Here is a 25,962-nt window from a genome sequence, read left to right on the forward strand (position 1 = left end):
GATTCAGAAATTTGAGATTCTATCTATGGAAAAGAAACATCAAACATGCTTTTTACCTGAGACTAGCTCAGCATACTCCAGCTATTCCATTTTATTAATATCAAAGTACAGTAGGGCCCAGTCTTTGAACTAATATCTTTCAAGCATTCATGTTTTAATTTGATGACCATCTATATTCTAGGACCTCTTTCCATTTGTGAGCTGGCACTGAGAAAAACTGATCTAAATCTGAAGCTCTTTGACTTCAAAGCGAGCCCTGTGCTCGGATTAGCACCATACTGGAAGTAGCAAGTCAAGAAACAATCCATGAACGCATCTAATTTTTTTATATCACTAAGCTTTTGTCTATTTTCTCCTATCAATCCATAAAATAATCTTAGCAATGTAAATAAAACAAGTCAAACATCAAAAGAAACTAGGATATGATCTATCTATTCCAGCATCAATTTAATGAATTTTTATACTAAAATCAAAATTCTTGCAAATAATACTCTGCAATAAATAAAACATAGGCTGATTTTTACCTGAGCAATACCTGACATAATAGGAAGAAAAAAGAGGGAAATGAATATGAAAAAGAACGGCATGTCTCAGAGCAGCTATTTTTGCAGGAGTTATCATAAATTTTGCCTCTTATAAGAAAAATGTTTCCATTCAAAGGAACAGATAAAAGTAGATAAATTATAATCATATTTCATATTTTCCTGATCACTAAATATATCATTTCTATAGCTTTTGAAAGCATGTCTAAGCTAGCATTTTACTAACTTGAAAATAAAGAAATTACACAATAAAGCAAAAACTGATATTTCTTCAATATTAGGAGCAGTGAGTAGCTGGGGAAGAACAGGTCTTCAACAAATAGAACTTGACTTCATCAAAAACCCTGGGCTCCCCTTTTTCCAGCTTTTAAAAAAAAAAAGGACAAAACAAGAACAAAGCAGAGTAAACCACAGACAGAAACATTTTAAAGGAGCCTCTGGCATAAAATCACTTTTCACAAAGGTTATGAATAATAGAATTGTATGGGAGAATGATTTTAAAATTGTTAGTAACTTTAGAAAAAAGAAATTTTTAGGTCAACTGTATTTTTTTGGTACTATATCATAAACTATTTCCATAACCACACATAGGTATTGAAATGATAATGACCAGGTCATTTTACCTCAAATATAGAAGATTTTCAAATTTACAATTACAAAAAAAATTTAGATTTTTCTCCAACCCATTTTCTTTGAAAGTTTGAAATACAAGGGCTTAACAATCTCTAAAAAGCTACATTTTTAAATGACCCTAACATCATATATATTGAGAATTTTGGTAATTATTACATAATAATGATGCTCTCCTTCATAAAAATTATTAAATAAGGGTTAAAGTGATCATAGGAGTAATTACTTTGTTGCAATAAATCATAGTAACAAAGAATATGGCTTCAAGAAATCATAGGCTTAAATTAATATAAATGTCAGCTCTGGCAGTACATGATATATGACCTATTCATTGAATTTAAATTTCTTGGTGTGTCAAATGGATATAGAAATATTACCAAACTCACAGAAATTAAATGAAAAATTAATTTAATTTTTAACTATTTTATAATAACTACTTCTATAATTCACTTTTATAATTCACATCTGTGACTTTAATTGTCATTACTATCATCACTACTTGATACAGACCATCGTATGTCTCCATATGCTGTTCTCTGAGATCATCTATATATTTGGTCAGGTTGCTTACCATTTCTGAAATTATAACTTCCTTTACCATATTACATAATATTGCTATTATATTAAACTCAGGCAATAATTATCTAATAATTAATAAAACACTATGTTAATGTTGCCTTATACTTATTTTCTAGCCTTATTGGATATTTAATAGCGCTATACAATTTTTCCACATTATGTGTATTTGTTTCTGCTAAATAAAATTACTTTTAAGACAAAATATCTCTCTTACTTTCCCTTAAAAAAATTCCCAGAAAACCTAATAGACCATAGGTATTTGATGCAAGCATGTATAGCTGAATTGTATTGCACAATCATTAAGAAGAATATGTGGGTTATTTTATCTTGCCCATCTTAAGTTCACTATCTCAACATGACAGAGTTGATCATGGTCTCCATGGTGTTTGGAAGCTCTAAAATCTGTTTATCCATATACTGTATTGAACATCCCCCTCCCTTGCTAATAGAGTCACTTTCATAATTTTATTTTATTTATACAAGAATTATCAAATTCTGGGGATATAAGGTCCACATCCTGAATTACTTGAGAATAGTCGGGAAGTCAACATTCTCTACAGCAGTTTCTTTTTTTTTTTTTTAAGATTTTTTTTTATTAATTTTTATTTATTTATTTATTTATTTATACAAGCACTGGGTACAGTCAGAAGCGTGGGAGGGTGAGAGAATTCACCAGAGGCAGAGCGGGGAGCAGAGCAGGCAGAAGGACTGAAGTACACTGCTGAGGGGAGCAGCGGGCGGCAGGAGAGGTCTGCGCGCCATGTGGGACCCTCCTCTGATGGCCGGGGAGCAGCCGGGGATTGAACCGGCGCCGCAGAGGCCGCGGGCAGCTTCGCAACCCAGCGCTCAACCGCTGCGCCAGCGGGGAGGCCCTACAGCAGTTTCTTTTTCTCAAGACAAATGAATTCTCTAGGCCACTCCTTCAAATGCTTCCCTTCTATTGCTAAAATAAATGCCTGTTTCACATTAACATAAATACTGATTTCACATTCTTGCTCAGTGGGTTGCTTCAAAGCATTTAAAAGCCAACTTTTCTCCTCTCTTAATTCTATTTCCTGATACACAGCTGTTTATCCTTCCTGTGTTTCCTAATTACAAAGTATTTAGTGTTTATAATAAACCAAATAATTTTCACAAATTTATATTATTTTCAGTCTGATGTGTATTTAGCTAAATTCATATTTGGTTTAGTTTGTGGTTTGGGGAGCAATAAAGAAGTCATCATCATAAAAGAGGAGGAAAATAAATAATAATTAATAAATGCAGGCAAAAGGAAATAGAAAATTTTCAAATTGGCTTGGCCAAGACCTAAGATAATATTTCATTTTATACTAATCTCGTCTACTCTTCCTTCAGTATAGGATATATTGATGGATGTTAGGGTCTTATTAAATAATAAAAAAGGTGTTATATTCCCAAGTCTAAACAAGCTGCCTGGGATCGATGGTAATCAATGAGATAACTCATATTGTACCTACCAAAAAAAAGATCTTTGGAGACATAGATATAAGAAGTTGCCCAGAGGAGTACTTGTAAAATCAAAGGGTCTTACAGAACCATGTGCTTTAATTCATCTCCAAACAAACCAAATCCTAACCCCCTTGTATTTTTCCTTCTTTGTAGGAACAGAATGAATATCACAAATACTGATTTTTCCCCTGGAAAAAAGATTCTTCCATATTTCAAAATAAGCATGCACCATGCAGCATGCAAAAAGTACCTTAGGTTTCTTATTTTCAGGGTCTGTTGACAGGGACAATGTATAAGGTGAAATCAGCTCCTTGGTTCTTGAGAGAGAGCTGGGAGGTGATGGGGTTGTAACAGTTGACCTGTGGTTAGATATTGAGCTTTCAGACTTCCCAAGTCTTGAAGGCAAACTACCACTGCCACAATTTGCGTGCAGTGCTGAGGGACTGAGCTGGAGCACCTGGGTAGGTAGATTAGCACAAGGGAGAGAAGAAGACCCCAAATTGTGGAGCGAAGCAGAACTAGCACTGGAGACAGGGGGTGAAGGAAGAATTGAAGGAGTCTCCCTCTGGCCAAATAGCTGTGGTGATGTTTTCTTGGATCTGTTTATGAGATTTGAAAGCATTGGGGAAGGATGGAAACTTTTCTCTGGTGAGGAGTTCATGGCTCCTTGGTTAGTGGGAGGAGGTACAGAAGAGAATTCAGAGGAGGCTGATGTAGAAGGATGCATGTGAGTACTCTTGTTTTTTTCTGGACCTGTGAGGTCAGCATCTTGTTTGCCCTTTGAAGAAAGAGGAGATAAGCTTGGTGGTATGGGGGGAAGACCTGCAGGACTCGATGTATTGGTTTGTAACAGGGAGAGTGTTGGACTGCTCTTCAAAGAAGTGGGTGACAGAATTTTCTCTACATTCAAAGAAAGAAGGCTGTCAGTGGCATGTTTTGTGGGAGTAGGGTCAAGTACCTGAGAAAAGGGAGCAGATTTGGTGAAAAGGGGCAAGTGAAAGAATTGCTGGTTATGTTCAGAAAACTGGTTTTCTTCTTGCTCCGGAGACCTGGCTCTCAGGGAGCAACTTGAGAGAGATTTTTTAGGTGTGTGGGGGGCTTGCTTTATTTTTTGATCAAGTGTGAGTGTGGAAGAAGCCAGGGAGTTGAGAGAGAATGTAGGACAGGATGCAGGGGAAAAGGGCCTCTGGTGAGATGGGTTTGACTTGAGGATTGCAGTGAGAAGGGAAAGTCGGGAGGGCACCTGGGATTTCGCTCCTGATTTTGAGAGATTTCCAGTAGATGACGTTTGGCTACAGATAGTGGAAGAAGAGCCATGGAAAGAGGAGGTAAATGGCTTTGGACTTGGAGAAAGTGAATGCATGACAATACGGACTGGTATGTACAAGGCTGAATTCGACTTGAGAGAAGCACTGGAGGATGGTAAAGAAGATGTTCTAGGACTCTCTCTGGAGCTAAGTACATCTGAAGTTAAATCTGTTGATTTCTTCAGGACTTCAGACTTCAGTCCAGGACGTTGAGCTGCTGTACTTGAACTGGATAAATTAGAACCTGATAATTGAGTAGAGTGGGGAAACTCTGACGTTGAAGAGGTGCCCTTCAATGCAAAATAAGGTGAAGAGTGAGCGGAAGTTTGAAAATACGTAGCTGTTTCTTCTACCAGGGCCCCACTGACATCCAGTCTCCTAGTGTGGAACTCCTCTAGGACAGAGGCTCCGTCGAGGTTAACTGGGTCAGGTGGTGTTTTCAGATTAGTTGAAGAAACAAAGGAGAAAGCAGGTGCTTTACAGGCAAGCTGCTCAGAGGTAGTGGGAGAAGTTGACTAGAGGAAAGAGAAATAGACAGATTTAATAGGACATTAGTTGTGAAATTATCAACTGATTCTTGTTAATTGTGTGTTTATGTTAAAACACAATTTATACAAAAGGAAGCACCTTAAATCTCCACAAACATGAAAGGAATCCTGCTCTGCTAATGAGTCATTGCTTTAAATTTGAAATAAAATATGAATAGACTATGAAGTATTATACACATCACCTTATATATTTCACAGAATGAAAGACAACGTGAAATTTTATATTTATGTTTCCATTTGGAAAATAAATCATTGATGAAATCTTACTCATCTTAACCTAGAATTGTGTGATTACAAAAGACTTAAAATCACCAACACCATAAATTTCAAAATTCACTTTAGAAAATAGATTTTCTTTTGTTGTAAGAATATAAACAATAATAACAATAATGGCCACAATCCTTAAAAAATGTAACAAACTTCAAGTTTTTAAAATCCTATACCCTTGGATTGCTCCTACCTATTTTAACCTGAAAAAAAAGGCTCAGATTTCAAAAGATGCATCACCCACCAACAGCATTCATGGTGAAATTGAAAGAGTGAAAGTAAAGTCCAATATATAGATCTTTGTTTACCATATATTTTCCAAAGTACTTCCAGAATGAACATTTAAATAATGATTTAAGTTCTCCTGGGAGAATCAGGTATTTTTTTTTATTTCAAAAGAAGCAAAATGTAATATGCCGGAAATGATGCAACCCACAAATCCCACATCAAATAAAAAGAAAAAAGTTATATTATTTCCCATGAGAGACTAAGAAAAAACCTGTGAAATAACAGGGTGTATGCATTCTCATACTATTTTAAAAATCATCCAGCACTTTAAACAAATACTGAAATCATGATTCCAGAACCAAGTCTTTTAAACAGGTATCCTTCAAAATTGTTGATTTGATTTTATCTGTCCACTAGAGAAAAATACTTGAGTCTAGAAAAGAATTAAGGGAATATAAGCTATTCAAAATATTAATGACATATATTATTAATAACTTAAATGCAAATATACTGCATGTATTAACTGTATTAATATATAGGATATATGCAGTACATTATATTGCAGAGAAAATGTATATGAACATACCAATTAAACATGGGAAAAACTTGATTTACAAATGCAGTAATAGATATTTCTTGATTTTGCTTTAGAACATGTTGAGCTGTCCATAAGACACAATGCAAGATTTTCATACTTTATAGCTTTGAGTTCTAAAAATATTTGAAGCTGATCAATTTAAACAACTCATCCAGACTTCTAAGTGTCTGAGTAAACATACTTAAAATAGACCTTGCTTGGGCCTCCCCTGGTGGCGCAGCAGTTGAGCGCTGGGCTGCGAGGCTGCCCGCAACCTCTGTAGTGTGGGTTCGTTCCCTGGCCGCCGGCGAGGGTCCCACCAAAAAAAAAAAACCTTTCTTTCTATATGTAATAAGTTCATTCACATGCTTATTTGCAGCACAGAATTCCTGCCACAGAAAACACTAGCATAAGCCAGAATACCCCAAAATCAAGGATAATTGAAAGTCCAACAGAATTTAATCAAATTGAAAAAGAAATCTTAAAGAAATCTTGTTTAAGTTATACCTAGAAACAGCTCTGCTTAGCTAATGTTATATGACTAATGCATTTGATTAATCATAAATGAAAGAGCTTCTCTAATTGTTTCCAATGACAGGTCCTTCCTCACAGAAGGAATAAAGACATTTCAAGACCATGCATAATATCTTTATATGTTATACAACAGCTGTTTGGTAAAGAATATTGCAAATTTATAGTAAGAACAAAAAAATTCCATTACCTTTTCAGTCCTGTTGTTTCTAAATAATTTCAACTTACATGAGAAATATTAACTCATCCTGATTATCTACAAAATTATCATTGTTAAAATCATAGGGCTGTAATTTTAGAGGATAAAACTATGCACTCCAACTTTCTCAAGATTATGACTGCTAGTTACAAAATATTCTACTACATTGAGACATATTTTATGTAATATAATTCAGAATTTTATTGATTTTAATAATTGTTTATTGGAGAACTTCTAAAAGAAAGACTGAATGTTACTGTTTATATTAATCTACATATAATTTTATTCTATTTTTCTATGTACTATATTAATAAGTGTTTGCAATATATTAATTTCTAATTGTAATACATCCAGATAGTTTATTAATTTATACTAATATAAAAATATGGCATCATATTTTCAGAAAATTCATAGGAGTTAGGAATACATTTTTTTACAAAAAAGACTGATTTTCCTAAATTCTTCTCATTGAGAATTATTTTAAAGAGGGGCTAAAGACATGAATAACTTTAAGAAGAAACAACAAATGAATACCTGTCAAGTAGCTCAGAATAGGTCCTTCACTGAACAATTTTTCCTGTAAATCCCTTACCTGAGATAATAAATTTCTCTTCTGATGGCTACAAAATATTTCCATTCCTTTTTCCTCTTCCACTAACAACACTTACACTATTTGCTAGTTTTTGTTACTCTAATCCCTTCTCTCTCAAGCCTATTCTTGTCTGCTCCACCACTTCTCTCATCCTTTTTGATTTCTTTGCTTCAAACACCTCTTAGGAGCTATGTTTTCTAACCCCTAGGCCTCTTTGGAATCCTTGAGCCACCTTATCACATTCCTCTGAGTTATTCTCAAATTGCTTTTCTCCTAAAAACCCAATCCTGACCTCTGGAATATATTCACAATACTCTAGGTAACAAGCAAACCCATCAACTGCCACAGTGCTTCTAGAGCTAGTCCCCTTAATGCTGCTATAAAAAAATTTTAACACAACTCTGATGTGATTGGCAGGGTCACTGCACTTGATTTATAGAGATTTGTTCTATGCAAGCATGTGAGTTGAGAGTGACATAGAACTTGCCTGTTTCTATGCAGAAAGAACACCTTTCCTTAAATCACATATCATCTGGGTAAGGAATTATAGATTAGTGTCACCAAAAATTTAGGGTTTATAGTCCTAACTGGGTCCTCTACATCTCAGCTTTTTTGGTTGGTTGGTTGTATTTTTCCTCTCTTTTACTTGAACCTCAGTTTCCTCTCTTGTTTTTTTTTTTTTCCTCTTTCTATTTTACCTTTATTTTTTAAACCATCTGAATTTGTAACTTTATTAAATAATAGATTTTTAATACCATGCTTAGTTATTTTATGATTATTGGACTGTTCTTTCTGGGAACTTAGCCTTGAGATTATAGACTACAATATAACCTTGGCATATTGTCAAAATTGAAGGTCATATTAAATAAAAACTACAGCACTAAGAGTCAACCACCTGTGGAAAGTAACAGTTATTTAGTGTCACTCATATGGTAGAGTGACACTATAAGATAGGTGTTATTAGCTCTAGTTTATATATTCTTTTATTTTAATCAAATTTGAATGTTTTGATATTAGTTTACATAGCTATATAATTTTGGAGTACAGCTTCATACCTCAACATCATATACTCCCACAATACAATGATGGAAACAACATGATCTCTTCTGTTCTAAACAACAGGTCTTCTAAAAAGTTAACACTCTGTACACATACTATCTATTTATCACTTTTCTCATTGTACTCAACAGACAAACTAGATTCCTTTTCTCCAATGAAAATTTTGATTACCAAGAAACCAAATTTTTCTAGATCTACCTTCATTGTGTTTCCTTTATTCTATAAGAAAATGAAGCTTTTCATTTTTTTAAATGTAACTTTCCTGTGTACTTTGAATCACAGGAGCTCTTGCCTTGTAGGAATTTCATTCCTTAAGTTCTCCCTCAAATACTATGTACCCATAATTTTTCTATTTCTTTCTATTTCTCTCATCCTAGCATAAATATAAATTAGATCAAACTTAAAAAGTATAATAATAAATGTCATGGAGTGGATTGTAAAATTGCCTACAGTTCTCTACTCTTTGTACTGAAGAAGCAAAGTCCTATTCTTCATCTTTTAATCTCAGCTGGTCATATGATTTTTTTGCCCAATGGGGCATTCATAAACACAGTAACCACCTCCCCCATCCAAAAGAAATTTTTTCCATTCCCAGCACCTGCCTAAAACTTCAGATAGTACCAGATCAAAAATATACCATTTTTCCTATACACATGTACTTATGATAAAGTTTAATTTATAATTGCATAAGCACAGCAAAAGATGACCAACAATAATAATAGAACAATTATAATAATGCACTCTAATAAAAGTTATGTGAATGTGGTCTCTCTCAAAATATATTATTGTATGTAACTGAAGCTGTGGAAAACAAAATCATGGATAAGAAGGGACTCAAGTATCAAACAAGCAATAAAGGCTTGAAAAGCATTTGTGCACTGGAGCTTACTGACTAGCTCAGTACAGAACATTGCATGAGGTGAGTGAGCCTGGGCTTGTCTACTAGAGGATGAAAGACCACATCACAACTAACCAGACACCAGAAGCTAACCAAGTACCAGTTACCAACCCAGCAATCAAATGCTGGGTTGTGAATGCATCAGTGAACCATTGCAAAGATCCACTGGACCTCTCCCAAATTTGTAGAGGCACCCAGGCAAATTTTTGAGCTAAATAAATGATTGTTCTTTGAAAAGGCAAAGTTTTGGCATGGTTTGTTAAACAGCAGTGGCTAACTTATGAAGATATGTGCACAGGCATATACCACGATGTCAGCAGGCCCTGATTTTCCTTGCACCAGGCCTGTGCTGATCTCCTCTCAGTCACATCTATTCCATACAGTCACTCTATTGATTTCTTCGCTTGTTGTGTGTGGTCCACACACCATCCAGGGACTTCCCAAAGCATCATGCCCTTGTATATACCCCTCTTAAATATGTGACTTGTGTAATAGAAACTGGTATAGAAGAAGGGGTTTTTCAGATGTGATTAAGACACCTAATCAAGTGACTTTAAGTTCACTTAACAGGTGTAAATAAAATCTATGGGCATCTAACAGGTATGTACCTAAGCAAGTGAGCTCTTTAAAAGAGGACAAAAGAGTACATCAAAGTAGCAGTGACTCCTTTTCTCATTAGGTGGCTTTAAGAAGCAAGCTGCCATGAATTCTACAGCCTCAAACACTGAATTCTGCTATTAACAGAATTCTGCTATTAACATGAGGATCTTACAAGCAGATCCTTCCCTAGTAGATGAGAATGCAACCTAACTGACACCTTGTCTTCAATCTGTAAGATCCTGCACAAAGACTCAGATCAGTTGTGCCAAGACCTCTACCCTATAGAAACCAAAAGAAAATAAATAGTTATTTTTGAAGTCACTAGTTTGTTATACTCTGCTATGTAGCAATAGAAAACTAATGCACCGTCTCTAACCTCTTAAGAGTTTTTACCCCCTGCTCTACCACAGAAACTATTATTGCCACTGGCTAGATGACAATTTTTCCTTAACCCAATAGATACTTCAATTCCTTATCTTTTCTTATTTCTCCAGAGAATCTCATATTTCCAATTTCTCCCTCCTTTATCTGTGGCCTCCATTTCATTACTCTCTCCTGGTATATTTCCTGTCTTTTGATGAGACCTTTTCATATGCCTTGCCTTCTTCCATCCGCTTCTTGTTTTAGTTTTTTTATTATTTTTTTTCTTACATGGCTGTAGTCCCCATAGTTCTCCGACCACCCTATCACCTATAAACCATCACCACATTCCCTGTGTTCATCCTTCCCTTTTTCCGTCCCCCTCCCGCCTTCTCCCTTGCTATATGCCTCAGTTCTATGGTCAGCTTGCTAGTTCTGAATTTTTCTTCATCTTTCATTGATTTTCTCTATATTCCGCATGCAAGTGTGACCATTGGTATTTATCTTTTTCCTTCTGACTAATGGCATCTAGCATAATCTTACTCAGCGATCAAAAAAGACACTCATTGTCATTCTTCTACCCTCTTCTATGATGATACAACTTTGACTATTCCCACGGTCTGAGTGGTGCTCCCTCTCTCCCTTAATGTCATCCATGGTTCTTGGAAATTGAAACTTCAAGAGAAAAGTAAAAAACCCAACCCTCCAATGACATTTTGTTCAGTTTCAGATTGGTATATTTCCCCCATTAATGTTCTCACAAAAGGATGTGGAATGAAAACAATGTTATCTGAGGACCTGCTGTACTTCTAAAGCCTACACCCCGAGTGTCTAATGCCTGACATATTACCTTCACAAAGGAATGAAGAAATAAAGTGTATAGTGGATGTAGGAACAGAAGGAAACAGAGCCGGGAGGTAGTGTCTCACTGAGGGTTTCATCACCTGCCTTAGTGACTGTAGTTCCTTCCTCTGTCCCAGAACCTGGATCCTGGGCAGTAGAGGTGAGCAGGGACAGGGGACAAGAGTTACTCTGATTTTCAATTTAGTCTTTATCTCACCAGCAAAAAAAAAAAAAAAAGAGTCCTAACATCAGTCAGTTCAGGAGACTCTCCCTTTTAAAGGAGTTTGGTTTTGTCAAAGCAGTTTGATTTTCATAAATGCTTCCTCCGCCCTGTGGAGTAATGGAACAAATGATTTCCCCCAGAAGAAACAGCAGGCCATCCATCAGAAGTCAGAGGGACTCTGCCAGCAACAAAGCAGAACCTAGGGCCTCCCACTGAGTCAGAAAAATCCTCCTACGTGTGCCCGCATCACTCATGAAAGATTGAAGAGAAGTTGCAGGTAGGAATCATACTCATCTGAGGTATGTAGTGAAATGGGGAGGTGGCAGAGGGAAAATCACTAGAAAAAGATTGCTAAAAAATAAATCGCTTGGTCACACATACCACATCAATTAAAAGAAAAAGCACCTGTCAGTTTTTAAGCATTCTACTGTCTCAAGGAAATTACATGATCAAGAAGGTTCACCCAGAATACAAGTTACTTCTTGATTCACCTCATCTCCTTGTGCAAGGTGCACTCACTTTTTTTCTTCATTGTCAGGCCCCACGTTCTGCTCTGCACATAGTTAGAAAGTCAACCAGCTGATGGTCATTACTTCCTGGCCTCTTACTGATCTTAACAAACTTGCCATTTTCCAGGAAAACAGTATTGAACTTGAAGCAAGTGTTCCCAGCAGTTAGCAGAAACCAACATGGAAGGTTAGCCCCCCAGCTTTTTGTCAGTTTCAATCTCTAAATTCCTAAGGCTAAAAGTGATGGATATTTGTTTTAATAAATAACAGACAGAGCAGTCGCACTTCTGCCTGGTACTTTTAGGCAGGAGTCCCTGGTTTTCTTACACACTCTTTTGTGGTTCCTCTCAGCTGTAGATTCTCATCAAGGAGTCTCTATAATGATGTCCATTCCCCCTATTCAGATGACAGGATGATGTGAAAAGGAGGCAATTTGTTCACTTATTCATTCTTTCACCAGACACTTTGTAAGTACCTACAGAGTTCCAGGTAGGAGCAGGCAGTGTTAAGAGATGGGAACCAATGGTGAGAACAGTTTTTGTCATCACAGCATTCACAAATATACAGGGGTGAGAGACACGTTTAAAAAGTGTTGTGATACAATGTGTGGGCATCATCATATTTGTGTATACCATTATAAAATTGAGACTTGGGGGTGTATAAATAAAGAAGGTTTCTATATCTAATACTCCATCCAAATACCTTATTGTAGTTCCTTTTGCATGGACCCATGAAATCTATTTAATAAATATGTGTGCTGATCAAATTTTCTAGAATTTCATGTAAGAACCTCTTTTGACTCCAGTCAATTTTTATCTCATTTTCCATGTCCTCTCCTCAGTTCTTACATTTAATCTACTTTTGATCAAATAAGTAAAAACCAAACTCTACACATGATCCTTACCCTGTGCCCCAAAACATGCCGTCATGTCAAACTTCTTAATAAATAATTTGTTGGGAAGCTGCCATGGGCTAGGCACTGTTTGAAGCACTTTACATATATTATTTTACTTAATCATCACAAGAAAGGGTAATATCATCATCACCTCATATTACAAATGTGGAAACAAATGATTTTAATTTCAGGTAACTTGCCCAGAGAAACATGGCCATAAATTGCCTGTTTCATTTCTGTTTTCTCATACTATCCCTCCAACACATGACCTCCCTTTCCTTACCTCCTACCCATTTCTCAATTTAATTTCTCTCCCTATCACCCCATTCACATAATATCCATTAAGATCCCCAAATACCCTCCTAAACTTCCAGATTTAATAGATTTTTAGGACCCCACTTTATTTGACTTTGTTTATATTTTTCTAGATATCATGCTTATATTATATAAAAAATAACTTGTTTTATTTATTTGGCCCTGTTACAGACTACTCTTTGGATTGGAAGTCCCTTTCACTGTCATTGCACAAAACCCTTCTCTCCAACTTCTTTGTTCTCCTCTGCATCTCTTTCACTGAATTCTCTTCTCTCACAGTTTGATATTTTCTGACTTTCATAATTATATTGTCTTGTTCCATATTTTTTCTCCAGGGGTAAATATCTCCTTTCTCATTACTTCAACTTAAGTAGTAAATATCTCCAGTCTCATCTCTTCTGTGGCCCAGATTCATAGTTCCACCTGCATCTACCCACCACTGTACAGTGTGACCAGGCATTTAAAAGTTAACATAAGATGCTTTATTTCTTCCTACCCCTTCTCAAGACTAGTAATTCTTTCCTCAGTTAATGATGTCAACATTCAACTAATTCCCTCAGCTCTGCATTTCATCCATATTTAATTTTTCCATATATTGTCAATGAACAAATCCATTTAATTCTCCCTCATAAACATCTCTTCTTATTCCCACTGTTACTGCCTTAGCTCTAAACTTTATCACAGATCTTTCAGAAAAATTGCCCTGTGTATATATGTGTATAGTCTCCTCTCTTTTACTCTAGTATTATCTCGTAGTAACATAATTCTTGGACTTTGATACCAACATTTAAGAAGTCAACATTTAAATCATTACTATTTTTTCCTAAATTTTATTTGAGAAGAATTTGATTCAACAGATTATTTTATGTAGCATTTTAATTTTGACTTATACTTTAAAATTTTAAATTGTTTGGTGATTTATTTAAAAAGATTTATTTATTTATGTATACTAGAACTGGGGTACAGGCCAGAGGTGCAGGAGGGTGAGAGGAGTCACCAGAGACAGAGCGGGGAGCAGAACATGCAGACTGACTGAAATACACTGCTGAGGGGAGCAGCAGGCAAGACAGGAGAGGTCTGCTGCACCATGTGGGTTGCTACCTGGCCAGCCGGGGATCGAACTCCTGCTGTAGAGGTTGTGGACAGCTTCATAGGTTGTGTCTTCAGCCCTTGTGCCACCAGGGAGGCCCTGTTTGGTGATTTTTTAAACATGCTTTTCCTTTAACATACTACTTCAATGAACAAAATTTCAACCCAATGACTTTTCTGATATGTATGTTTCTTTTTCCTCTCAAATTTTATTGATTTACCATTCATTTCCATATCTATATTGACTATGTCAAGATAATAGTCAACTCAAAGAATAAAATGTTTAATAAAAATGGATTTAACATGGACTTTATATTTAAGTACCTGACAATATGCTAGGCAAAGATAAGGCATGAACCTAAATATCTATAATACCTGCTGGAATATGATTTAAAGGATATATGGAAAAAGCTACCAGAATTATATTGAGGGAGAGTTAGCCTTCACTGAGGAAACCAAAGGAGACCTCACAAAGGAGTCAATAACTGGGCAAAGACTTCAGGATGTGAACTTCAAATTATTTGCTTTTTTACATATTTTTTGAACATCAACTCTGTACAAGACACTGTACTGAGTACTAGCGATGCAGAAAGAAACAAAGACAGACCTTGAGTTCAAGTTGGTCTCTGTCTAATGAGGAAGAAAAATAAAATCAATAATTACAACCTGTTAAAAGGAATTATAGTAAGGATTTTGTACAAAAGCTATAAAACTACAAGGAAAATGACAAAGATAGAAGGGACAACTGACTCTTCTCCTAAGAGACTATCTCTAGGAAGAGGTGCTACTTAAGTTGGACTGAGAGTATCAACTAGTCTAAACCAAAATAGTGGCAAGTTTGGGAAAGAAAAAGGCATTACATACAGAGGAATCAAGAGCTCAATGATGGAAAGGTAAGTGTGTACTTTTGTGATGATTCAAAAGAACTAAAGAAGAAAGATGCATAATATATATAGGAAAAAAAAACATTTTGACCAGTTTATTGAAAGGTTAAAGGCCAGGCTGAGATCTGAAGACATTTTTAAGAACAGTAAAATATGCTGACTGATGATGCTGATTTAAAGATAGTTCAATACATTTTTACCAGGAAGAAGAGAAATTTGCTTAATTAACTGCATTGCACCAAGTAATCAAATCATGGGGTGTTCTTTAGAACCCCATTTCTACCACTGCCTGCATTAAACTTCTCATAGCATCTCTTTGGAGGGGTTCTAGTCATTTCTTTTTAGTTTACATTTGTGAATAACAGTCATCTATTTTTATTTCATCTTATTTGTATTTCATGATGATCTATTATTAATCACTCAAGTGATTTATTACAGAAAATGGAAACAGAAACAATTGCTATTCCCAAACATTTCAGGATCCAGTATTCCTCCATCAGTGATAGTCATGACTTCAAGGCACTACTAATGACTTAGGTTAAACTTTGCCTATTCATTGGGAGTTCTGATGACATACACTATGGCACACTTCTATAGAATATGTTTCGGAAAAAAATTCCAAACTGGATGTTCAGTCTCAGTTTGACCTGCATATATTTGGTCACATGAAAGCACAATAAATGGCTAACTCAGAAGGTAAACATATTAATTGAAGAAGAGTAAATAAAAATAATTAAGAATATCTTTTTATATAGTTGGTATCATTACACATACATGTCGATCAAACAATCTTCCCCCGACTATGGAAACTTTGACATCTTCAACTTAGCTATTGCATCATCTTTCCTGAGACAAGAAATAAATGCCTAAGCCTATCACTGCTTACTGATAATACATTTAATTATATGAATAGAATATTCAAAAAAAATCACAGAGAATACATTTCAAGATAAGTGTTTCAGGCCAGTAGACATGAGTACGGGTACCCCAATGAGAGTCTTCTATCACTAAAAAGCAATATGAAGATATCAAATGTTTGATGATAACACCCATCACAGTATCAGGAAAAATCAGGAAAGATTGAAGAAATAAAGATGGTATTGGGATGCCTCTACAATCTTGCAAGTCCTAATAGCACTGAAAGGCCAACTCACCAATACAAATGTTCTCCCAACTAATTTGGAATGCTTGCAAATGCCTGGGCTAGCAGATCCTAAACAGGTCATACTGGTATTGACTCATATCCATTGTCAAAAAGAGATCCACATCCACTATCTACCCCCCAAAACCAGCTACTGCATTCTTAACATACTACATAAGCCTTGTCAAAGTCATCTTATAATTTTACTAAAACAAACACCCAATCAATGTCAAAGTCTTATTTTTTTCCTTCAAAAATGCCTCTCTCGACACTAATATCCTAAATGTATGGGATGCAGCAAAAGCAGTAATAAGAGGAAAATATATAGCAATAGAAGCTCACATCAAGAAACAAGAAAGAACGCAAAGAAACAACCTCATCTCGAAGCTCAAAGATCTAGAAAAAGAACAACAAAAAAACCCCAAAACCAGTAGAAGAAAAGAAATAATAAAAACCAAAGCAGAAATAAATGAAATTGAAACTAAAAAAACAATCCAAAAGATCAATGAAACCAAGAGCTGGTTCTTTGAAAAAATCAATAAAATAGACAAACCCCTAGCCAGGCTCACAAAGGAAAAAAGGGAGAAAGCACAAATAAACAGGATCATCAATGAAAGAGGAGAAATCACAACGGACACAGCAGAAATCAAAAGAATAATCAGTAACTACTATGAACAGTTATATGGAAACAAGTTTAACAATCTAGAGGAGATGGACAAATTCCTACAACTCTACAATCACCCAAAGCTAGATAAAGAAGAAATAGAACACCTAAACAGACCAATTACAATTAGCGAAATTGAAATGGTAATCCAAAACCTCCCCAAAAACAAAAGCCCAGGACCTGATGGATTTACAAATGAATTCTACCAAACATTCAGAGACGAATTAGTGCCTATCCTTCACAAACTCTTCCAAAAAATTGAGAAGGAAGGGACAATACCAAACACGTTTTATGAAGCCAACATTACACTAATACCAAAACCGAACAAGGACAACACAAAAAAGGAAAACTACAGGCCAATCTCCCTAATGAACACTGATGCAAAAATCCTCAATAAAATTTTAGCTATCAGAATCCAACAATGTATCCATAAGATAATTCACCACGACCAAGTTGGATTCATTCCAGGGGCACAAGGATGGTTTAACATCCGAAAATCAATCAACGTTATCCAACACATCAACAAAAAGAAATATAAAAACCATATGATAATATCAATAGATGCTGAGAAAGCTTTCGACAAAGTGCAACACCCATTCATGATAAAAGCCCTTGAAATTCTTGGGATACAAGGAACATACCTCAACATCATAAAGGCCATCTATGACAAGCCAACAGCCAGTATCATTCTCAATGGTGAAAAGCTGAAAGCAATTCCATTAAGATCTGGAACAAGACAAGGATGTCCACTCTCACCATTGCTTTTCAATATAATACTGGAAGTCCTAGCCAGGGCAATAAGACAAGAGAAAGACATCCAAGGAATCCAAATAGGAAAAGAAGAAGTCAAACTATCACTATTTGCAGACGATATGATATTATACATAGAGAACCCCAAAAACTCCACAGAAAAGCTAATTCAACTCATCAATCAGTTCAGTAAAGTGGCAGGATACAAAATCAACACGCAAAAGTCAGTAGCCTTCCTATACACAAACAATAAATCTGAAGAAGAAGAAATCAAAAAGACCATCCCTTTTGTTATTGAAACAAAAAAAATCAAATATTTGGGAATAAATCTAACAAAAGAGGTAAAGGACCTATACAAAGAAAACTATAAAACACTGTTAAAAGAAATAGAAGAAGACACAAAGAAATGGAGAGACATCCCCTGCTCATGGATTGGAAGAATAAACATTATTAAAATGGCCATCCTACCAAAAGCAATATACAGATTCAATGCTATTCCAATCAAAATTTCAATGTCATTCTTCAAAGAAATAGAACAATTATTGATGAAATTCATATGGAATCACAAAAAACCCCGAATAGCCAAAGCTCTCCTGAAAAAAAAAGAAGGGAATGGAGGCATCAGACTCCCAGACTTCAAACTATACTACAAAGCCATAATCATCAAAACTGCATGGTATTGGAACAAGAACAGACATACAGACCAATGGAATCGAATAGAAAATCCAGAAATAAACCCACAGATTTATGGTCAACTAATCTTTGACAAAGGAGCAAAGAATATGCATTGGAGCAAAGAAAGTTTGTTCAATAAATGGTGCTGGGAAAACTGGGTCGCTACATGCAAAAGAATGAAGCTTGACCACCACCTCACACCATACACAAAAATCAACTCAAAATGGATTAAAGAACTAGACATAAGACCTGAAACCATAAAATATATAGAAGGAAATATAGGCGAAACACTACGTGATTTGCACATCAAAGACATCTTTACAGACACATCACCCAAAGCAGTGATAGTGAAGGCAAAGATAAACAGCTGGGACTACATCAAATTAAAGAGCTTTTGCACAGCAAAAGAGACAATAACAAAAACAAAGAGAAACCCCACCAACTGGGAGAACATTTTTGCACCCAACACTAATGATAAAGGACTGATCACAAAAATCTGCAAAGAGCTGATGAGACTCAACAACAACAAAGAAAATAATCCAGTCAAAAAATGGGCAGAAGAGCTTAAAAGAAACTTCTCTGAAGAGGAAATGCAAATGGCCAACAGGCATATGAAAAAATGTTCAACATCACTTGTCATCAGGGAAATGCAAATCAAAACTACCATGAGATACCATCTTACACCAGTGAGAATGGCACATATTAAAAAAACTAGCAACAACAAATGTTGGCGAGGGTGTGGAGAAAAAGGAACTCTTCTGCACTGTTGGTGGGAGTGCAAACTGGTCCAACCACTGTGGAAAGCTGTGTGGAGATTTCTGGACCTACTAAACATAGAGCTTCCATATGATCCAGCAATTCCACTCCTAGGTATTTACCCAAAGGACACAGAAACATCAATTCCAAAGAACACCTGCACCCCTATGTTTATAGCAGCACTGTTTACAATAGCTAAGCTTTGGAAACAACCCAAATGCCCAAAAATAGATGACTGGATCAAGAAGATGTGGTACATATATACCATGGAATATTACTCAGCATTCAAAAAAGATAAACACATGCAATTTGCAGCAACATGGATGGCGCTGGAAGGGATCATGCTCAGCGAAATAAGCCAAAAAGAAAAAGAAAAATACCGGATGGTCTCACTCATAGCAGGAATCTAGAAAACTTAAATAAGGGACCAGGAAAATGAATAACTATAAGAAAGTGAAAATCAAAATCAACAAAAAACTATGAACCAGAGACACTTTTAGGGGGGCGGGGGTGGGAGGGGAGGGATTGGGGTCAGAATGGGGGGGCTGCAATTGTATGGGGAATATAACAATAAAATTTATTAAAAAAAATAAAATAAAAAAAAAAATGCCTCTCTCCCGATAGCCCCCCTTCCTCTCCTTCCATCACAGTTATGGGTCTTTTCCTACCACACCACAGGCTCACCACCTTCAAAGAAACATTCAGCCATCCTGCTAGGTTTTAGGGTGAGATCTTCTGATTTCAGAGGTCATCCTATCCTGGTGAATTCCTGGACCACAATAGTTATTTTCCTTAAGACACAGAGAGGAAGAGAATTATTTTCCCTACATACTCGTATTTCCCAGTGCGTTCCTTTACTAGTTTGAAAGTAAATATCTAATATCTAATATCCTTTTGATATCATTTCACTGAATCCTTCTCATATCTGAAATGTGCTTCCTGATGCACCTAGCTCACCAAATACTCTCCTAAGAAACTTCCAATATTAACCTTCGCCAAGACTGAGTCAAAAGAATGAGGTAATATTCCTCCAATTCCACTCATTAAATGATTTACTTTTTTTCTTCAGCCAACTCACAGTATAACTGTACAATCCTTTCTGTCTTATGAGTATATTCTATATATACACTCTGATGATTTATGATCTTGTGATTTTGGTTTAACATTTTTTTTGAGAGTTTTTATATCACTTGAATAGGAAGGCCTTTTCAGACAGTCTCCAACAACAAGGATTATGTTAACAATTATTTTTTCCTATGACAAGAGCAAAAACCTACCTGCTTTTGCTGAGAGGGCATCCCAGGAGGAATTTCAGGATGTGATGGAGCCTGGTGGTCTACACCCCGAGTTTTGGGGCGAACTACATCAGAGGCCAAACTGGAGGAGATTGGCAGAGACTTGGGCCGAGTAACTGTTGTGCCCATTCCCACTGAGGGACCTTGTTCAGCTTTCTTGGTTGTAGCTTCATCTTCCCCTTCAGAGTCCACAATAAAGACATATTCAGCTTTGAAGAGGTCACTTTGCTGCATTCCTTGAGATTTGTCTGCTTTGAAACCTCTTTCTTGTGAAATCTTTCCACTGACCTCTGAAGGATAAATCAGTGTCCCTCTGTCTCTCTCTGGTTGACTCCCAGCATTCAAGGTCAAGTACTCATTGGAATTAGACTGAAATAAATGTAAAGACATAAGAGTATTGATGTTGGTATGATAAATGCTTCTTATTTGCATGTACACGTAAAAAAGTTAACTTGCATAAATATACAGATTCAATGCAATCCCAATAAAAATATCAAAGGCATGGTTCAAAGACCTGGAGCAAAACTACTGGAATTCATATGGAATCACAAAGACTCTGAATAGCAAACATAATCTTGACAAAGAAGAAAGAAAATGGAGGTATTATACTCCCAGGCCTCAAGCTGTATTACAAAGCCACTATAATTAAAACAACCTTCTACTAGAATAAAGACAGACATACGAACCAATGGAACAGAACTGAGAGTCTAGCAATAAACTCACATATTTATGGATAGTTAATCTATGATAAAGGAGTCTAAAGCATGTACTAGAACAAGGATAGAATCTTCAATAAATGGTGCTGGGAAAACTGGGTAGCAGCATGCAGAAGAATAAAACTAGACCACAGTCTCACAATATACACCAAAATCAACTCAAAATGAATCAGACTTGGATGTAAAAAACTGAAACAATAAAATACGTAGAAGAAAACATAGGCAAACATTTCATGACACAAGCTGTAGTGATGCCTTTAGGGGTACATCCCTAATAGCAAAGAAAACACAAGAGAACATATATAGCTGGGACTGCATCAAACTAAAGAACTTATGTACAGCAAAAGAAACCATAACTATCCATGAAAAGACACCATACTGAATGGAAAAATTATTTGCACACCATACATCTGACAATGGACTGATATCTAAAATATACTAAGAACTACACTATGATTACTTTCTTCTCTTAAATTGAACATTTCTCTGAAGTAGAAGTTAAAGAAGACACTAAAGAAATTAAATTTCAACTATGGTAGTCAATTTAATGTTTGCTAATGTGTGTGTGTTGTGTATATGTAGCTATCAAACCATTGATGAAATATAACTAAACTAAGGAGTTGATTTTACATATCCATTCCAGATTTTTGTCAGCTAATGATGATACAATCAAGATAAAACACAAATTGTCTCTGATTGGAGATAATAACTATACAGTAACAAAAATACAAATTGAAAAGAAATTTTAATGAAAAATAAAAGGATTCAAAGTCAGACTGCATATTAGGTAAAGTAACAAAATAAATAAAATGGCCTATTTTGAACTTAATTTTAGAAACATTTATTAATTATCTAAAATAATCCCCTTCCCTCATAACCTATCATTCTCATTCCTTTATTTTAATGTATTTCTTTACAGCATTTATTACCACCTGAGATTCCAGTATAGACTTTTCACTTTTTTCATTGTCTGCCTCCCCAAGAACTTACATGAGTCAAATTTATTCACTCAGAATCCAATCCCACAACTGCTAAATACACAGTGTATTCAGCAAATTATTGACAAATATATAAATGAACAAGGAATTCTTTACCTTTTCTATTATAATATTGAACTGTTTTAAAAATAGAAAGGAAAATCTTTCAGTTATAGTTATGTGTGTATCATAGCAATCAGCAGATGAATGTCATCATCCTAGGATATTTTGGAGGTTTGCGCCCAAGAATGATTCACCTATCTACTGTCCCAAATACTTAGAGCACCTATTAACAATGGATTCCATTAATATTGATATATGTAGTTGAGTACTATTAGAGAAAAACTTCCTGTAAGTGACTTATTCAGGAAATCAGGATTTCTCTGAAATAATTTGTCCCCACTAGTCTTTGAAATTACTTAATAGCATTGAAAAATCCTAGGATGACACATGTATTACCACTTGCTAGATAAGATATGTTCACATAAACAAGGTGAATCAGATTAATTGACCCCCTGCCAGCTGGTTCAAAAACAGCACAAAGTTCCCCTAAATCACATTTTACTTATTATAAGACAGCATTAAAACACATTTTCTAAATTTTATTTTTAAAATTTATTTTTCATCGAGATAATATTTGGATACCCCCATCAGGTATTGCCACCATAGTTTACCCATCACCAAATCACCCAAAACCCATCACCACAGTCCACTGAGCTTCCTTCCCTCCTTGTTCTTATCTCTCCCCTTCCACTTGCCCTCTCTGAGTACTAAAGAAAAATATATTTTTTAGCTAAATGTCATTATTCTAACACAAGTCAATTTCAGGTTTGCTTACTTATTTGTTTTAATTGCATTTCCTGTCTTGACCTCATTTTAAAGAGGCATAATAGGAGATAAATATAATTTTACAACCTATTTTATCACTCGATATTTTAAGGTTAACATTGTCATGGATTATATAATTACTGCAATTATAGCTTTGTCGATGTGATGTATTACCCTATTCTTATCTTTTCTCTTATTCTAAGATAATAGGCTCTTTTTATTTTCCCCTAATTACTTTCCTGCATACAAGTTTTCTTCTTTTGTATTATTTCCTTGGGATACTTTTATAAGAGCTATATTAATGAAAGGCTATAAGGAGTTTTATGATTATAGACAATGGCTTTCTATTAAAATTATACAAATTTGCAAAACTAGTAGCAAAGTATAAGCATGCCAGTATCTCCACAACTGCCCTAACATCTGGGTATTACATTTTTTTAACACTGCTAACTTACTGCATTCAAAATAACATCTCACTGTTTCATATTTTTGTTCAAGATAAATGCAAACTTTTCAAAAATTTGCCTTTAGTATTTTAAGATACATTTGGGAGAAGGAGAGAAGCCAGGAGGTAGAATGTGTCATGTGACTAGCAAACAATCAGATGCCAACTCAAAAGGATTAAGGCAACCTATTAGAGAGAACCTGGGATTTGGTAACATTTAAGTTCCTATCACATAATGATATTTTTAGCCAACCTTAGATTTCAGTCGTCTCACATTAGGCAGAGGAAATAAACATTCATACAAATTTCTGAATCATTATTTATGGATAATTTAATATTAATGGCTTGATATAAAAAAAGAATAAAAATAATCCTACCCTATTTACAGTTTCTGGATTCTTATCACTTGGTTCCTCAGGAATTTTAACAAGGAATTTAGAGGTGTCAGTCAACTGAGTGTGGGTTGGTAGTCTTCTGACAGTGGGGACAAATGTGAAGATCAGAGGTTTGGCTTCAGAATCACCAGGAGAGACCTATGAGACATGTAATAAATTAGATGTTCAGTTTTGTCAAAGGTTTATCTTCACTCTATATAACATGACGTTTATCTCATTTATTTTGATAAATTGCCTATCGTACAGTTATCATGTGTATGGTTGCCAAAGAAAACAGCTATAAAAATAGTCCCAGTGTATCCCTTTTTTATGATACCATATTATCAGACCAAGCAATTCAACCCAAGGAAGATCCTGTTGTAGGGGAGGGCAATGTAACAGCAGGGCTAAAAGTTGATCTGCTGGAATATTACCAGTCATCTCGACCTCAGTAGACCCATCACAAACACAGCATCTGGTCTGTTTCAAAATTGACTTTTACCCATTTAACCCCAGATTGGGAGGTTCAATTTGACTCATATTTATCAACCAAGCAAGAAACTTGCAATATTTATCATTAAAGAGAATGCCAAAATATGGATTTTAAATTGAAAGTATGCTTTACTGGCTATCAGGATAGTCACACCTGCTCTCAAGGATATACCTTTTTCTCCAATCATTTTTTATTCATTCAAAACTAATTTTAAGTATTGACTATGTGGCAGGCACTCGGGAGCTTGTGATACAATGACAAATAGGAAAGAATCAATAGACCACTCACAAGTAGGAAAAGGGTTTGCACAGAATACTAACAGAAAAGTGATGTGGGGTGCTTTCCCAACTTGGAAATCTCTGTGAAAGGCAACACCTGACATTTAAGTCTCAGTGAAAAACAAGATAAGGATATCACAGACTGAGAAAACCACAGTAAAAGCATGGGAAAAAAGCAGCAGCGGAGGCTGGATAAAGCATGGATTTTGTCCAATTAACAACAGAGAATTATTAAAGCACTATAACTATACACTGGGAACTGTCATAGTCACATTAGAATTTTAGATAGATTAAAAAAAAGAATTTTAGATAGATAATTCTGGTTTTTAATGACATAAGACTAGAGACAAGGTCAGAAAGCCAAGAGCAATCATTTAGAACTAAATAGGAAAGGAGAAAAAGAAGATGGCACTGTTGCAGATTTTCCTTTCATATTTGAATTAGATGTAACAAGAAAGGTTAAGAGTGGTTAGAGAGGAGCAGAGTCAAAGCAATGCCTTAGTTGTTGGTGTTATGTGGAAGATTCAAACATAACTACGAACTCAGGAAAAGAACCACTAGAGAGGGCCTCCCTGGTGGCACAAGGGATTAAGCACAGCACTGTGAAGCTATTTGCAGCCTCTGCAGCACCAGTTCGATCCCCGGCTGGCCAGGGAGCTACCCACATAGTGCAGTAGCAGTCTCACCTGCTGCTCCCCTTAGCAGTATATTTCAGTCAGTCTGCCTGTTCTGTTCCCCACTCTGTCTGGTGATTCCTTTGGGCCCCACACCTCTGGCCTGTACCCCAGTTCTTGCATGTATAAATGAATAAGTCTTAAAAAAAAAAAAAAAGAACCACTAGAGAGTAAAATAGAGCAAAGACCGAGAGAAAGCAGGCAAACTAAATTAAGGGAACAAGACAAGGAACATGGCCTCCTTTTTGACCAATGAAATTTAACTAAGACAAAGAAAAGCTCATGAACATGGTGGAATGGGGGAAAGGTGAGTGTTAGTTAGAGTTACACCACCCCTCTGCCACATTCATGCCTCTGTCACAGGAAATATGATAGGTCCTACCAAGACCCCATGGCACTCTCCCTTCTGCTGGGCCACCTTTCTATGTCTGGACCCCTAAAGCCTTGTGGTGGCATGCCTTTCACCTGGTCACATCAGTCCCTGTGAGAAACATAAGTCTCTGAGTCATCCTTCAATTTCTGTCCTATGCACATGCCTAGTTTTTTCCCCCACTTGTACCCTGTTCCAACTCTTGAAACCTTTTCATTGTACACTTTCTGGGATTCAGTCAAACATCCTCCATATCCTTAACCTCTTCTCTAAAAATTTTTCTAGTAACTAAACCTGGTTGCCTCTGAAGGACTCTGTCTCACAAGAATTTCTCTCAGTGGCCACTGTGTTATCTCACACTGGAAGTCGGCCTGGAAATAG

At 35.8% G+C, this 25,962-nt stretch overlaps 1 protein-coding gene across 1 annotated transcript in view; it reads right to left on the reverse strand.

The window, feature by feature from the left end:
* Positions 1–25,962, reverse strand: part of MLIP (muscular LMNA interacting protein) — a gene marked incomplete at both ends in the record, with an annotated part of 218,554 nt that overhangs the window by 92,918 nt on the left and 99,674 nt on the right. Inside the window, 3 exons of the mRNA XM_084258824.1 lie at positions 3,472–5,043; positions 20,409–20,795; positions 23,770–23,925. Of these exons, the coding sequence (XP_084114950.1) occupies positions 3,472–5,043; positions 20,409–20,795; positions 23,770–23,925 (2,115 nt within the window). The remainder of the gene's footprint in view (positions 1–3,471; positions 5,044–20,408; positions 20,796–23,769; positions 23,926–25,962) is intronic.

Source organism: Talpa europaea (assembly GCF_964194135.1).
Source record: "Talpa europaea genome assembly, chromosome: 2".
Lineage (NCBI taxonomy): Eukaryota > Metazoa > Chordata > Mammalia > Eulipotyphla > Talpidae > Talpa > Talpa europaea.